The sequence below is a fragment of the Cavia porcellus genome, unplaced genomic scaffold, assembly GCF_034190915.1.
Source record: "Cavia porcellus strain 051 isolate PalLab524CR breed Dunkin Hartley unplaced genomic scaffold, mCavPor4.1 scaffold_15, whole genome shotgun sequence".
Classification (NCBI taxonomy): domain Eukaryota; kingdom Metazoa; phylum Chordata; class Mammalia; order Rodentia; family Caviidae; genus Cavia; species Cavia porcellus.
In genome coordinates, this window is record NW_026947498.1 from 26,342,388 (window position 1) to 26,358,825 (window position 16,438).

The 16,438-nt window shown below is 35.9% G+C and overlaps 1 protein-coding gene across 7 annotated transcripts in view; it reads right to left on the bottom strand.

Annotated features, from left to right (window-relative positions):
• Robo1 (roundabout guidance receptor 1) overlaps positions 1-16,438 on the bottom strand; it is a 1,010,950-nt gene that overhangs the window by 21,613 nt on the left and 972,899 nt on the right. For 5 of the 7 annotated variants that reach the window (XM_063224749.1, XM_063224750.1, XM_063224748.1 and 2 more), the window contains 4 exons: positions 13,982-14,317; positions 11,961-12,068; positions 9,342-9,486; positions 5,885-6,133 (listed from right to left, as the gene is read on the bottom strand). In XM_063224749.1, coding sequence (XP_063080819.1) covers positions 5,885-6,133; positions 9,342-9,486; positions 11,961-12,068; positions 13,982-14,317 — 838 coding nt within the window. The remainder of the gene's footprint in view (positions 1-5,884; positions 6,134-9,341; positions 9,487-11,960; positions 12,069-13,981; positions 14,318-16,438) is intronic. The other 2 variants (XM_063224753.1, XM_063224752.1) reach the window with 1 other exon arrangement.

Sequence of the window (16,438 nt, forward strand, 5' to 3'; positions counted from 1 at the left end):
AATATGTTCTTTTGAAAACAAAGACAGCTATTTCAAGATATTGCACTCAAGTGGGACTTGCCACAAATGAACCTCAACCCTCTAGATTCCTCCTTCTGAGGGGTTTCACAGTCTTCTGAAATAATGTACAGTGTAGGACTGCAACTCATAACACTTTGGCTTCCTGCAAAAATGATGCCCTAATAAACATGTTCAAGAGAAAAAAAGGAAGTTCCACTAACTTATGAATGCAGGTATATATACAGTTCACTAAGTGTAGTATCATTTACCAGGCAAAAGACAGAAGGGGAAAATATATACATTGAAGATTTTTTTTTTCTAATACTAGTGTAGCTTCAATTCTTTGTGTAGTGAACTAGTATCTAGTTTGTGAAAAAGACAAGGTATGGAATTTTTGTTTTCTTCTTACATTGTTTCCTTTCCAACAATACTGTATTTAACTTGCCTATATTAAAAATATCAATTTCCTATTTCATATATGAAAATTATTTTTATGATTCAAGATATTTTTTATATTTTTACTAACATCAAATGCAACAGTTCCAGACACTTTTCAAAAAGTATATGCATATAAGTTTAACTATTTTACTTTTAATGTTATTGCATGAAAAAAAGAGAATGATTCCCAACAAGTTGGTTACCTACTTTGCCTATGTTTAGACAAAAATGGAGTGTCCAAGTTCACTAGAATAGCAAAATTGCAACATTCATAATAATGAAAGTTTTTAAAGCTTTTTAAATTAACATTCTGAGGTTGCATATTTTATTTCAGTAATTTTTACTAATATTCTTGTATTTATATGTATCCCCAATTCAAAAGCATAAAAGTACTGTTTTCTTTAAACATTAACTGATTGCCTACTATAAATAATCTGGTATTTCTAATACCAAGAGATGGAGAGCAATAAAACCTTAGAGAATGTTTTACACTTTTAAAATATGTAAAAACTCAATGTTAAGGCATAGACACTGAATGAAAACTAACTACACATATGGGCCTGGATGACTGCATGTTGTAAAACGTCTCTCTCCCTCAGTGATCTTCTGAAATGTGAGCCTGGTACTTTGCCACTCCTGCATGAAGAGAAGGACGACCCTCTTGCATCCTGATGGATCTTGTGACAGTCTTGACCATAAGATTATAGAAGAAAACTATACCTTGGCTTTCAATACAACACTTAATTTTCTGACAACTTCCTCTTCCTGTCTTCTTGCAAGCTAGCTGTCATATGAGAAATACCATTATCTGGGACCCTATAGCCCGAGAAGCCCAGGAAGGAGATCCTTCACCTGCAGTAATCTAGCTAATATTATGTGGACTGGAAATGAACTGCTCAGCTGAATGTTTTCTGAATCTATAATTCGTAGGGTTGTGAATAAAATAAAATGGTTGCTTTAGACTATCAAGTCTGAAAATAGTTTGTAAGACAGCAAAGCAAACAGGTCCATGGGTGCTATATTAGGAATTCAGCTTGAAATTTAAAGGGATAGGATTCTAGTCTGAAGGGACTTGTAGTCCAGTAAAGGAGACAAGCAATTAATTACAGATGCAGTGATAAAGCAGTGGCATCAAAGTAGTCACTACGACACAGGCTGTGCAGAGTGCCAAGGGAACCCAAAGAACTGGCACCTAGCCTACAGTTGGGAAAAGAGCCTGCCATGCAATCTTGCAGGTGGAAGCCACAAAAGGAAAGGGTAATGCTATTTCAGGAAGATAGGACTGCACACAGAAAGATAAGAAGGTGAGTAAGAACTGTGCTCACTGCAGAAATTGGAGAAAACTTAACGTGAAGAAAAGACAGGCACTGATAGGGGTTAGGGAAAGCACATAAAGGTTACCTCACAAAGAGTCTTGATTGCTGCATTAAGGAATTTTGCTTTTATTTTAAGGGAAAGCCATTGAGAGATTTTTAAGCAGTGGAGAGACTTGATCAGCTTTGCATTCTAGGAAAATGCCTTTACACCATCTGTAGCAGAGGCTTAGATTGAAGAAGGAGAAAGGCTACAGGCAACAAGACCACTTAGCAGAACATTACTATAATGCAAGGCAAGAGAAAATGGCTGTCAGGACGAAGAAAGTGCATTTGTGATTGGAGATATGTGTATCACTCAGAATGATACTTAAGCAGTAAAAGTCTAAAGGAATAAGTTGTTGGGTGTATGGGGCTGAAGCTCTAGGGTGAGATCTGTAGAGAAATAGCTATCTCTAGTGAGCACATCATCAGGGAAGTAGCAGGATAAGAAAGACAAGTCATCTATTGATGGAGTGAACATTTGCATTGGTAAAGGGATTGAAAAAAGGCTCCATTTGGAAGGTGGTGGCAGAGGGAAGGGGACACAAAAAGAATTAAGATGTATATCTACCAATTTCTTATGATAAATGGGATCATTATGCACTGCAAAGGTGCCGGAAAAAAGTTAAGAATAGACAAAAAAAGAACTAGAGATGAGAAGTCAACTTGGATCAAAAAGGATGCAAAACTTTAAATGCCAATGTTAAGGACTGTGCTAATGAAATTAGGTATACACTTAACACAAGTGTCCATATTTAAAGTTGTCATCATAGAAAAAGGTACTGTTCAGAGGAAAGAGTAGCTTGTGTCACAGCACAAGTTCAAAGCAATGTGAGCTTCCTAGAGAGGAAAGATTGACAGGATCCCTGCTGGGCAGGTAATGGTGACTGTCTGGGATTAGTAGGTTACTGACACTGGCATTTTCATTTTCTTCATCAGTATTTTTAAACACCTCTACAGTAATATAGTATATATAAAATATACACTCATCCCAAAAAAGAAAGTAGTTCTAGTTTTACTAATCTATCAATACTTTAGTGTTCAATGTTACATGAAATGATCATGAAAATAAATGATCGTGAAAATAAAGTTAATAATACCTTTATGTACTAAAGATAATGCTTTAATAGGCTACATGTCATCAAATTGTAACTGTAGGTATGTAACAAATGTTTCAGTTACAAATGTCCACTTCAATTTTATACAATTGGCTGTTACCTAAAACAGTAGAAAGAAGGTTACTTCCAAATATTATTGCAGTATCAGAGTCCAGTCATCAAATACTGAATAAAACTCAGTGTTGCACACACAAAAAAAGGTAAAATATGTGTTCTGTCCTCAAAGAGCTTTAAATTTAAATGAAGAAATAGCAATATAAATGGTAAATGCAATCTGAAAACCTGTAATCAGGATAAGAGGAGTACAAACAGAGAGGACTGTCACGTGATTTCTCCCAGGCACCCGGAGAGGAGAGCTATCCAGCAGTGGCATTGGAGCATGAATTGGAACAATGAGAAATACTTGGTAGGAGATGAAAAGCAGCCTGTGCAAGACCAGGTGCTGGTGGCTTTAAGACAAATTCATGGAAAACACATGTTTAGGAAAAGAGAGAAAATGCTAAGTAAAAGGAAAAAGATATTAAAAGGCTCTGAATATTGCGTAGAGAGTAAGACTTAGGGAAACACATGCAGACTTCTGTACACAAAGAAAGATAGCGTGAGAGTGGACACAAACAAGAGAGAAGGAAAATGGAGATCATTTCAGGAATATAGAAGAATTTGAAGGGATAGGGACTGAGGCCCTCTTCTACCCACTATTGGAATAGAAACAGAGGCACAAAATCAAGAACTATTTGGAGTCAGCATTAAAAGAACAACAAATAACTTATGAAATGGTATGAAGACAGCAAAAAACATTAAACGGTAAGAGAATCAAGGTGGCATCAGATGACAAAGATGTTTAATAATTTTTGCCTATTCCCTTGGCTATTTCAGGTATAACACACTGGCCAAATAATAATGGTGGATAGTTCTAGATAAGATAGTCATTAAAGATTGAAAAGTTTATTGCAAAAATGACAAATTTGAATTTGGACATGTGAGTCATCAAACTGCAAACATCATTAAGACACTCAGGAAAACACTCTTGGTTGGCGAAACAAATTTGACAGTCCTCAGAATATACCAGAATAGTCAAACTATCAGGTATAGAAGGGAAATATTATTCGTTGACTACTTATCCGGCTTCAGATATTTAACAAACATTATCTCATTTGATTCTCATAACAACTAATAAAAGTGCCAGAAATCTTAAGTATGCTACAGATTAGGATGCCCTTCAATTTTTCTGTTAGGGGGCTTCTTTTGGTCAACTAACGGAAGCAAAATGATAGAAGGCAGGAGGCAGGAGCAGATGTGTGAATGGGAACTACAAGGGTGCAAACAGTGAAAAGCACTCAACAGGAAGACACCAGGTAATCAGAAGAGAGGCCTGGGGAAGGGGAGTGTAAAGCAGCAGAGCTCACAGTGGAAAGAAGGGAGCACGGAACAAGAGGGACAAGGTTGGAATCTCAAGGCAGATAAATCTAAACTGACTTTTGTTTACCAAAAAAAAAGTGGAAGGCAGTATCCAAGGCAAACAAAAGAATACTTGCTAGGAGAAGGTATTGGCGGCACAGGAAAGAGTGGAGGAAATAGGTACTTTTAGAGAACAAGAAAACAACATTGAAGTATTTTAGAGTGTTAGTCTCTCATTTGGCTCTCATAAACGTTAGCAGGGATGGTCTGTCAACTAAACAAGGAAGAGAGATGTTTTGTTTGTTCTCAGTCTTCATCAATGCCAAGAGTTAATACGATCGAATTTAAATACATGGCAATACAATGTCCCCACACAGGCAGGTTTAACAACTCCCTTTTTAAGAGAGTACATAATTTGTATTCTTAATGACAGAAAAGAGAGTAAAGGCTTCAAATTCTCTTTTAATCTACAGAGAAAAATTCAAGCAGCAAGAACCAAAATTTGTTATTCATTGAAGACACTGAAGGAGACTCTTCGGAGGCAAATAATACAGTTAGTTTCAAATTACGTTAAGAGTATGTAAAGCAATAGACAAACAATATAAAGTCAAGGACAGTAAAAGAGTCCAAACAAAGTCATCAACAATGCGAGAAGAGCTAACATGATGCAGTAATAGGTTTTATGTGGTACAAATGACAAGTGAAGTCATTGGATGTAACAAAAAATGTATTGGTTGGCAATGTTCAATATATAAATTAGAAAAAGGTTTCACATGCTTACAGTAAATGTAATCATTATATGTGTCAAATATTACCTAAAACATTACCAATAAAAATGAAAAGGGAGAAAGAAGATCCAGAGAGAGGGAAGGAGGTAGGTGCACAGGAGAAGAGGAATAAAAACAATCAAAACATTTAAAGCACATACACCTACTCCCTAAAATAAATGTAAACTTCATGTACTTCTAATGTATACTAATAAAATAGAACAAGTTTTAGAAATTGAAAAGCCTCTGTGGAGACACACACACACACACGCACACATACATACACACACAGGTCAATAATCTTGATAAAAGTATTTCAACCTAATATCTAAAACAAAATAATGGCATCTGGGGTCAACATAAAATGAACATATCAAACTCATGCTTTTATGATACTACAACTATGAGACAGCACATCGTTATGTGGATTTAATTTTAAAAGATGAGAAAGTCTATTTTTCTGTAGGCCCAAGAAGGAACATTACCCAGGAAAAAGAAAAAGTACAAAACATCCACCATCAATAACATGTTATGAGATTAGCAAACCATGTTTTTATGAATGTAATTATCATAAGTGGGTGAGTGTTAATACGTATTATTTTACGGCTGCAAGTTCACTGAAATCCATTAATCTAATGTGATAGTCAACAATTTTACTTGATACATTCATTATCTGGGATTACTGTGGAATGCTAGTTCAAGAAAATGCTTGGGTGATTTGAAAACCACTTTGTGTAGCATTTAGTAAATGCCCCTGAAGAGCAGAAATTATTCCACTTCTAAGAGAAGGTAGCTGATGACCCCATACCTCCTGTCTGGTTGGTGTTGCATGTGGCCAATCTCCTCGGGGCAGTCCTGCAGCATGGGCTGGAGCTCTTCCTGCGGGGAGGGTGTCAGAGTGGCAGTGGACTGATGACTGTAGGACACGGCAGCTGGAGAAGAAGCTGCTCCCCGCACAGGGGGTGTGGGACCTCTTTCATCCTCCTCCTCTTCTAATTCGTCCTGTTGCAAATACATCCTTGCTGGTGGTACAGGACATGGCATTTCTTGGTCATAGCTAAAATGAATTATAAGAGCATCTAGCATTACTTTTGGTTATGCAAATAACCATTGGTATTTATATTACCTGGAATATAAATCATTTTTAAAATCTGATATTTAGGGCTCATATTAAGGAGATACTGTTTTTAAAATGTCCATAGTCATAAATTTCTGTGAATTACACAGAGCATTTTTCTGTGAATTACACCCAGCATTTTTCTTTGAGAAATTACAACTTATATAGTAGAGAAGCTGAGAAGTCAAGGAATAAGAGAAGTCCACTTAACAAAATGGAGTTAGTAGAGTTTGTCTTTCCAATTAAAAATGTTCACTGGAAGAAGATGCAGAGATGGTACTGCAGATGGCCTGAAGATAAGATGCTTCACTCTGTGCACTGAGAAAATTTCTTCTCTAAAAAAGGGAGATGCTACTGGACAATGACTTATTTAGTGTAATACAACTCACTTTCTTCTGAGATGGTAATCAATCACTGTCTTCATCTGAGCACAAAACGAACTAGTTGTTTGTATTTGGGATGGTGAGTGAGACATTCAGTGCCCTTAAATAATAAAATGCTCTTTTGGTTCTCTGCTGGAGCTGTGTGGGAATCAAGATAAATTGGGGAAATGGTCCCTGTTTTTCTCTTTTTCTTACCCTATTATTGAGTAGAGTGGTAGTGATGTACCTTTCTCCAAAAATGGTGGTGTTGTTACCTCTTGTTTACTTATTCGCCATCTTCCTTCTTTACCTTAATGTAGAAAAACTGACACTGACATAATGCAATTCTTTTGTATCTTCTTTTACTTTCCTCCTCATTGTCTCATTTTGTCACCCTTTTCTGTTTCCTTTGTTATCATGTAGCATAGCAGTTCACTCATCTAGACTAAAACCACCATACAGAGAATTGTCTCTTCTCCTCCAAATGGTATCCCAGTTTATCTACACTCTTTCTAGAAAATCTGTCCGGAATCTACTTCTGTATTTTTATTTTGTAACAAGTGCTACTGCAATCACCTCTCAATTGGTCTCTTTACCTCTAGTGACTATTCCTTCGATTTTTCCAAAGTTACTTTAGTCTAATGCACATCACTCTCAGGTTATTAATTTGCTCCAAACTAAAAAAAAAAAAAAAGTGGCTGTTTGCTTAGAGAACAGAATAAAAACGCCCAGGCACCGCGTTCAGATGTCTGCGGAATCTGGCTTACATTTGCTTTCTGCCCCCTCACTCCCTAGCATGTGTTTCCCGTTACTTCTCCTGGAGTGCACAGCTCTGTGTGGTCTCAGGGTCTATAAAGCGCCCTCTCTTAATTGAGAAATTTCTCATTTGTCAATGTCGAGAAGAATTACCAGCAGATCAGGTTCATTCTTTCTAGTTAAAATCAGACTTTAGCTTTGGTCACAGTTACATTTCTTGTAGCTTTAATTTTTTTTAACCTATGTACACTATTTCCTTTTCATCCTTTTTCATGGACTAAAATAGTAATAAGCATTATGTTAAAATACACTGGAACATAAACTTTAAAAATTCTGCCAAGCCTGTCCTCATTACTTGGCAATTCCATATTTTCAAATTCCCTGACTCAGTAAAATTGATTCACAACTCCCAAATCCAGACCCATAACACATCCATAGCCGTTCCCACGTATGCACAGAGTCCAACAATTCGAGACACCTGACATGCGTGTTCTCAGGTGGGCCAAAAGAGCTGACATTCCACTTCGTATGCCAACTCTCACTCTTAAACAACTGTCCTTTTAACACAGTTTACATAATAGCATATTTGTAACTTTGTCTTTATACCGATGATTTCTCATCAATACAAAGTACTGTCTGGTGCTCCTTATCACAGGAAGAATGCCAGGTGCCTGACAGAGAAAATACACCTTGAGCAAATGCAGTTTTTTCAGAAATGACATAAAGTATCCTTCAACACAGCAGCTTTCCACAGAGTTACGTACTGACACAAATGTGACCTGACGCTCAAAGGGACCCAGCTCTATTTTCTCTAGTGCAGTGGTTCAACTTTGACTAACTGGATGCTCACCCAAACTTTATAAAACACAAATACTATAGATAAGGGGTATTATAATATTTTTCTATAGGAATTTTCCTTGAAAATATATTTTATTAATATGATTTGGATCCTGATCATAGAACTGCAAAACACTTTTCTTTATTTCTTTATTTATTTTCATGAAGAGTGGAAAAACAAAGCTCTATTTTTCTAGTAGTCCCTGAAAAGAATCAATTTTCAGCTTGGTTTTTCCTTTTTGTTGCTATTTCCCTACATTAAGTGAATTCTCCTTCTATGACCCTAGTGGTGAAGCAATTATTTTGTTATAGAGATCACAGTTACACAGATTATGGAGTAAAGAAGGACATTAACTTTCTAATTTCTGTCATGTGGATCATTTTTACTTGTTAAATTTTTTTGAGACAAAAATGCAGAAAAGTTTAAATTACTACAAAAATTTTCTTTGCAAGGTATAATATTTACCAGGAATTTTTCAAGATTCCATGGTTGAAGTGCCGATCTACACAATTATTTTGAGAGAATTTACCAATGTCCTAAACAAGTTCCAACAGTCATGTATCGCATAGAGATAGGTAATGTTCTGCGATATCCATTGTTAGGTGATTCTATGATTGTGTAAATTCCATAGTGTATGATGATACAGTCCACCACACACAATGACAGAGTCTATCATTCCTAGGTTACAAACCCGTACAGCACATAACACAGTACTTAGCACTAAAGGTAACTACAACACATTAGCAAGCTTTGTAGCTATAGATAAATGTGATATCGGTACAGAATAGGACAGTGAAAGTACTAATCAACAAGTATTTTCAAGCCTATTATAATTTGAAGGAATCACCGTCATATACGTGGTCCAACACTGATGGAAACCACTGCATGAATGTCTGACTGTATTCGAAAATTCCACCATGTGTACAGGCTTGTATATATAGTTATAGATGCAGGATTGTTGTGTGGGTCTCTGGGTATACAAAATTGTCAGTTGTAAATAAGCCTGTAAAGGCTTTCTTGGGCAGCCTGGAGGAGAGTGGCTTTGTTATACTGACCAATGCTGTTTTTCATTTAGAGACAAGGCTTGTGGACCTCAATAATCAGTCACCTTTCAGCGATCCAGGTTAGCGATGACTTTTATGTGCTTCAGCAATGATTATACTGCACCACTTACATCTGTACCTCCCCTTACCTTTCATCTACAGAAATGCTGTACTCTTCACTGTTGCTATGAGGAGGAGGATGTGCCGGGGGAGGAGGAAGCAGGTCTGCCCAGTTCATGCCTCCTTGTTTTGGTACCTTGGGTGTTCGTGCCCCTTTCTTGTGCCCTTGACTCCCTAGGGGGAGAAAAATACAAAGCTTTTACCTCTGCCTTTCAAAAGTTTTCCATTATCCTTACATTAATTATTTTCTGCAAATACAATCTTATAATTCGTATATGTAGATGGAGCTAAACTTACTTTTCCTCATTAATTTTAAATATGATTTTGTACAAGAAGAATTGCAAAGCCTAACTCCTAACTACATAGCAAAAAGTAATAAAACCAGAGATGAATTTTATAAGTCATATCATTAATAGCGATCTTCCTGCAGCAATTAATCGCATTATGTATTATCATCTAAAACAAATGAGCTGTAGACATATTTTCTGGAGTGCCTTTCTATTATTTAATTGCTGAAACCTAAAATACAATATGATACAGATACAATCTATTAGAGTTTCACTGTTGCATTAAATCACTGAATATATATAATCTGTACTTGTCCGTTTAAATATTTTAGGCATAATGAAATTACTAGTTTTCTTCAGAAAGTCAAGGAGAATTAATATATCTAATGACAAAGAAGGAGAAAAATGTTTTTAAGAATGGAATAAAAGTATTTTTAGCTACTATTTCTATAAAATTACAGCTTTTAGCAAAATGATGTTGTTGCATATTCTTGGTAGCTGGAAATAACTCAATTATTCAAGTGTTACTATGATGTGATTTTCAATTTTGGTATATTTTAAAAATATTGTTAGCTCTATACATAGTCATGAAAAAAATTGGATCAAAAGGTATTGGGATAAAATATTTCCTCTTCAGTATGTTGTATTGTAGTTTCATATGTATAATATAGATGATGAGTTTGTAATTCTTTTTTTACCCAATTCTATAGCATCAGTGAATTATACTGATTAATTTTAAAAAAACTTTTCTCTGAAATAGCAACAAGTCACATGGTGGATGAAATAGGTCTTAGTTTATTCAATGATTTCTTTTTATTAAGTCACTTGGGAATTTCATTCAAATGGCAGTGTTTCTTACACCAGCTGTCTCTGCCCTGCTATTGCTTCACAAAATGTGGGCTGAAGAGGCTGTTATTAAAAATCTCTGACTGTCAGCCCAAGGGCTACGTGTCTCTCTTTTCTCCTCCACCCCTGAGTTGCGTCGTGTTGGAACTGCAGTGCATGTGTCGCAGAGCTAACACTGACTTGTGTGTTTCCCCTTGATTTCCTGAAGCACATCTGCTACGACAAATCCACAGAGACTTGTCACGGCCCTCCCACGGCTTAGTTCCTTGCTCTGTTCTCACCTCTGCCCACCACAAGATTTCACATGTTCACAACACTTTACCAAACATTCGCACAACAAGAGACAAGCAGCACAACACCAGGATCTAGTGCCTATGCTAAGGTCGCAAAGGCCATTTGAAAATTAGAAAAGCTAGAACCGTGGCTTTTTATATTAAGATATGTATTTCTATTAGTGATTAAGAATCCAAAGATAAAATGACATAAGATAATCACACTTTAAATATGCTATATGGTCTTCCCCAAACTTTTCACTCAGTTTAATTTGAAAAGAAAAAAGAATCATTTAATTATATTTTAATTATTAAAAAAAAAAACAGAACATAAAGTAAAAGCAGAGAAAATATGAACAATAAAAACCATCTCTGAGTCCTTCTAGGAACTACTTCAACAATGGATAGAAAATGAAGATTGTAAAGTGTAAATGTGTGTTTATTACAGAAGAAGGATATACACAGTTGGCTGAAAATCCCCAACAACCACTTTAACGCACTTGCTGGGAGGTGCCTGTCCCTACCCTCTCCTGGAGAAACACACTCCACTCAAGATCAATCGGTGTGCTCTAATTGTGGTGGGACTTGCCACATGTTAGTTCTAATAATGAGCCCCCTTTAATTAGAAAAACAGGACTTAAGCACCAGCAAGTTCCCATCTGCAGCTTCTATCAGGAAAACAGCTGGCAAACAGCTGCAATAGCATAAAGACACACACAGGGAAGGGCCTGAGTGTCGCTTCTGAGCCATGGACTAATTGAGGTTGTGAGACCGATCCCGAGGTTTCTAGGCAAGTACTGAAGGATCACAAAGGGATTATAAAGTGGGACAGGTTGTACCTAGATCTCAGGTTATTTCCTATCCAGCTTTTATTCTGCTTAAGTGAGCCCAGATGATACGTGTGTTTATAGTTTAGATTCAAGTAGTAACAGATTTAGCAGATTTAGCTTCATGTGCAATACTTTTAGTTACATTTTGGCTAAAGGAGAAAAGGAAGTTTTAATTGTTATAAAGATTAGTTCATGTTTCTGTTTAGTATTTGATCAAATAGAATATAAAATAGTTTGTAGCATGGATGGTCCCTTAAATTGCAGGGACGAAACCTAGGTAAAATTCAAATGATACAAAGAGATTCTATGTATCACCTAAAAGTATCAGTCCATTATTGCTCAATTCATAATCATAGGATGCACCATCTTTTACAAAAGAGAAGATGACGTTTTCTTTGGTTCCTCTTACTTACCCGACGTACTGCTGCCCCGATCTGAACTATTGTAGGAGCCTCCCGTATTCTGGTCATATGATTGGTTGTATGGGATCGTCTGAGGAATTGAGTCATTTGCTCGATAATCTACACATTTCAGACAGAAAAATTAGACATGTATTTTTCTATTTGGGAGTTATTTCACACCTCTGTTTTCTCTGTATTTTTGACTAACTGAAGCAATGAATTACTAGAGCTGGAAATTACTAAAAGATAACAAACATTTCATTTGATTAAATTCATGTTCTATGTTTTAATTTTGATAATCATTCAGGCTTTTCTCAAGTTTGAGATAGCAATTGATTAGTACAAAAACATAATTTATCAGACATTTATTAAGATTCCTACATAAATTCATATTTTCATATTTAAATTTCCCACACTTGATCTCTCTTATTTTTATATTCAATTGTCAAGGATTGGTGAGTGCACAGCACCATGGCAGAGTATATTCTTAGCCTGCCTAAGGTCCTGGATTTAGTCTCCCTTTACTATATATGACATGTAGTGATTTTAGATAGTAAGATACGGAAATATCATGTCTATAAATCACTAAATGTAAGTTAAAATAAAAAATTGAAACTTGTCAGCAAGATTATCTCTAATACGAATGTGCCCCTGATAAGAAAATGAAATACATGAATTTGTTTCAGGAATTCTTTTGCTTATTTAGGCAAAGGTGAAAACTCAACGATAAGCTTGCCACTGGGATATAGTCAGAAAAAAAAATCTGTCAGTACAGTTGCTTTCCAGGGTCTTTGTTGTGCTCCAACATATCAAATCTGCTTACCAGTAGCATGAACAGCAAACCAGAGCTCTGAAATATTTGTAGAGGACTGTCAGGGCTGTCCAAGGTCCAGGGCAAAACCATATACTTTGGAGAAATAATGTGATAATAGCTTGAATCCCATAGCAAACTCTGCAATCTCAGAAACCAGCTCTTTCAGTTTTATCTGTATTTATTATGAATTTATGCAGGAATCTTAATAAATGTTTGATAAATTGTGTGTACTAATCAGTTGCTATCTCAAACTTGAGAAAAGTCTGAATGATTGAGTTATCAAAATTAGAACATTAACATGAATTTAATCAAATGAAATGTTTACATTATCTTTTCGTAATTTCCAGCTATAGTAAGCTTTATTTTGGAACAAAATACTCTCAATTCGAGCCTAGAGAAAATAAATCTGTCTCTAATGCATTCTCTGCCTTGATATTTCCAGAACATTGCTCCATCTATTCAAATTAGAGCAATCCTGTTTTTTCCTATAGGTCTAATTTTGCAAATCATATTATTAAAACAGTAGCCTGAAGAACTACAAAGAAATCCAATACCTATTCTTCTAGCCCACATATATTACAATACAGAGACATTCCCCTCAGGCCGTAAATACTATTCTACTGCTTCAAGTTAATACAAAACTCAATTTATTTTAGGTTCTATGCTGACAGACTTCAATCAGGCCAACCAAAGAAATTTAGGTTCTAAAATCATACATTGTAGTAGTTTCAGTAATCACATGAGGTAGGAGAAATACAACAAATTGAACCACCTCTCAAGCTCAAGTTTAATTTAATTATTTTTCTTTGATATAAAAATGCATTAGTTTATACGACCATGTAAAGCAATTATCTTCCATCCTCAAGTGGAAAGAATGGGATAGCCTATTTACTGAAAATGTTAAGTATTGTGACGGTTGCACATCTGCCTTATGAATAAAAGATTGTATGTCCTAAGCAATTCCTCACCTACTATTAAATTTAAATTAATCTCCAGACCATTTGAAAATACTTATATATTATTATAAAATCAATTTTCCAAGGTTATTGTTCTGCTTATTAGCTCTTTGACGCTAGAAATTTTGAAACCAAAGAAATAAAGAATTCTTGGTTAACAAGAGGATTGTCCCTGCTAGTCACAGACCAGACTCTATGGCCAGCTCTGCAGGAGTCATGGCACCCGCACCATAAAGGACTGGATTCAACACAAAGCTCGTCACCTTTGTTCAGTTTGTTCTGCTCCATGATGTTGTACTGAATGGGTGCCACTTCCTGTTTCTGCGGACCTGGTGGCTTCCAGTGCTTCTCGCTGGAGTCTCCGCTGCCGTTGTTCATGTTGTTGCTGAGGTTTGACTGGATGAGCTGGGTAGTGGCGTAAGGGGTGGGCTGCCCTGATGGATTGACAAAACGCCCGTCCTTCAGATTTGGGCTATTGAAGGTTTTCATCTCATTGATTTTGTTACTAAGGTCCACATCACCATAAACAGTTGACTCAGGGAGCATCAGATTTGTTTGTTTGTTATCCAGTTGGTTGTTATAATTGGCTATACAATCAGCTATGTGCAATGGAGAGGAAAAGGAAAAAGTCATTCTGCATGGTTATTCGTTTTAAATTGCTTTCTAAGAAGTTTTGTGAGTCACAGTAAAATTGGTGTGTAATATACAAATGGGTTTAAGTAAGATCAAAGAAAAGGGCCAAATAGTCAATGGACTTTCTAAAGACAATAAAATTTGAGGGATAACGGGATGCACAAAATTTGTGTAGAGACTCAATGATTTTGAATTTCTAAGGTGCTTTGTGGTAAATAATTCATTCAATGTAAAATGGATTTCCTCTGAAAGCCATATTAGTGGGAATTCCACTAACATAATATACAAGTGAATTTTACACGTCAACTTTAAATTTTCTAGCCTTTGGTTACTGAGGCATTTAAAACTAAAAGCTCTTGAGGGAATAAAATAAGGACTGTAAGTGCAAAATGCAGAAAGCAGGGGGAAACTATCTGCAGATCAAAATTTCTGAGGTGCTAATATTTTATTAAGTATTTCTGGTCAAAAGAGGAACAGGGTAAGGTGATAGCAAGCAGTGCTCAGGAGACGTTTATTAGCTGGTGTCTTGGGTATAAACGATCATCATTATAGGAAAGATGCTGCATAATCACTTCTTCATGGTCTCATAATGACATCCCAAGAAGAATAAAATGATGATGATAATGACAAAATGAATCATGGCCACCAGGGTCAACACATCAAATAAAGCCCAGAATAATTTCTAATGTGCCTAATATTTCATTTCCACTCTAGTTTTCATCTTATTGAAATATTTAGGAATTACATAACTAATACACAAGAGACATGTAAGGCCTCAAGTTGAAAATTTTCATACACAGGAAGAACTCAAGACCTATTTTGAAGTTAAAACATTTTTAAATATAATACAAGTTACTGTGAAAACCCCATTATTTTATTCATGTTATTCAAACTTGAGGCCAACATTAACATGTCTCCTTGAAAACTGTTTTTCACAAATCGTAATACACTGTGTAATGGTTGATACATTGTGTCACTTTAAAAGTTTAGAAGTTTAACTGAGGGACTCAGCAGGGGCCAGTGTTCTCACTTTGTTAACATCCTCATTCTGTGCAAGAGGAGGGCACAGAGATTGTGAGTTCTCTACCAGCCATGAGGAACCTTGCTCCCCCGCTACACCTTTGCTCTTGCCACTGTTTTTATCTTCTGCTGTCTTGAATGCCCCTGTGCCATGCCACTCTGGCTTGGAGCCAGTTGATTACAGATTAAAATCTCCACAAACTGTGAGTTAAATAAATATTTATTTTCTTCAAAAAAAAAAAAAACTGTTTTTCAGCTGGATAGGTTAAAAATAATAAATTAATATGCTTACTAGTAAAGATGCAAATATAAATATATTATTAAGAAAACTTCACAACTTCTCTGTCCTATAGAAATAAACTACTCTGCATTCCTCCTACACATGATCAGGGCACAGAGATATCTGATTCATCAGACCTTTAGCAATCCTCACATCTAATTTCTAGGCATTAAGTTTTGTTTAATTGTGGTTAAGAAACATCATAAAGGCAAAATGCACATTTCTGTATGAGTGCTATCCACTGAGTCTTTACCCTATACTGTCCAAGAGCTGACCCACTGCCCATATGTGGCTACAGAGGACTTGAAATTTGGACACTGTGGATAAACAACTTAATTTTATTTAATTAACTTGAATTTAAATAGCCATCTGTGGCCAGTGGCTACCATGCTAAGTAATGAAGCTCTATGTATTAATTTAAATGTGTACAGCCAATTCTTCTCTCTTATAGGACTTAGCATCGTTTTTTATCTATAATTATATAGGTATTTATTTAAATAACTAGAACATGGGCTGTGGGTGACACAGTCTGTGTAGATCATCACCTCCACATTCAAGGAATGAAGATCTAGCATTGTTTCAAAAGGAAACGTACGGATTGTTGTATGATTTATTGTTTGGAGTTTGTAACATCTCTATTTACTTATCTTTCTCTTTTCCTCATCCCACTGGCTACTTCATTTTTAGTCATTCACCTTGATTCTTTGTAAATACAAAGTTTGATGTTTCCTATATCGTGATTACTGAAATCATTTTGTTTTTGTGAAACTGTTTGCCATTTTCTTCC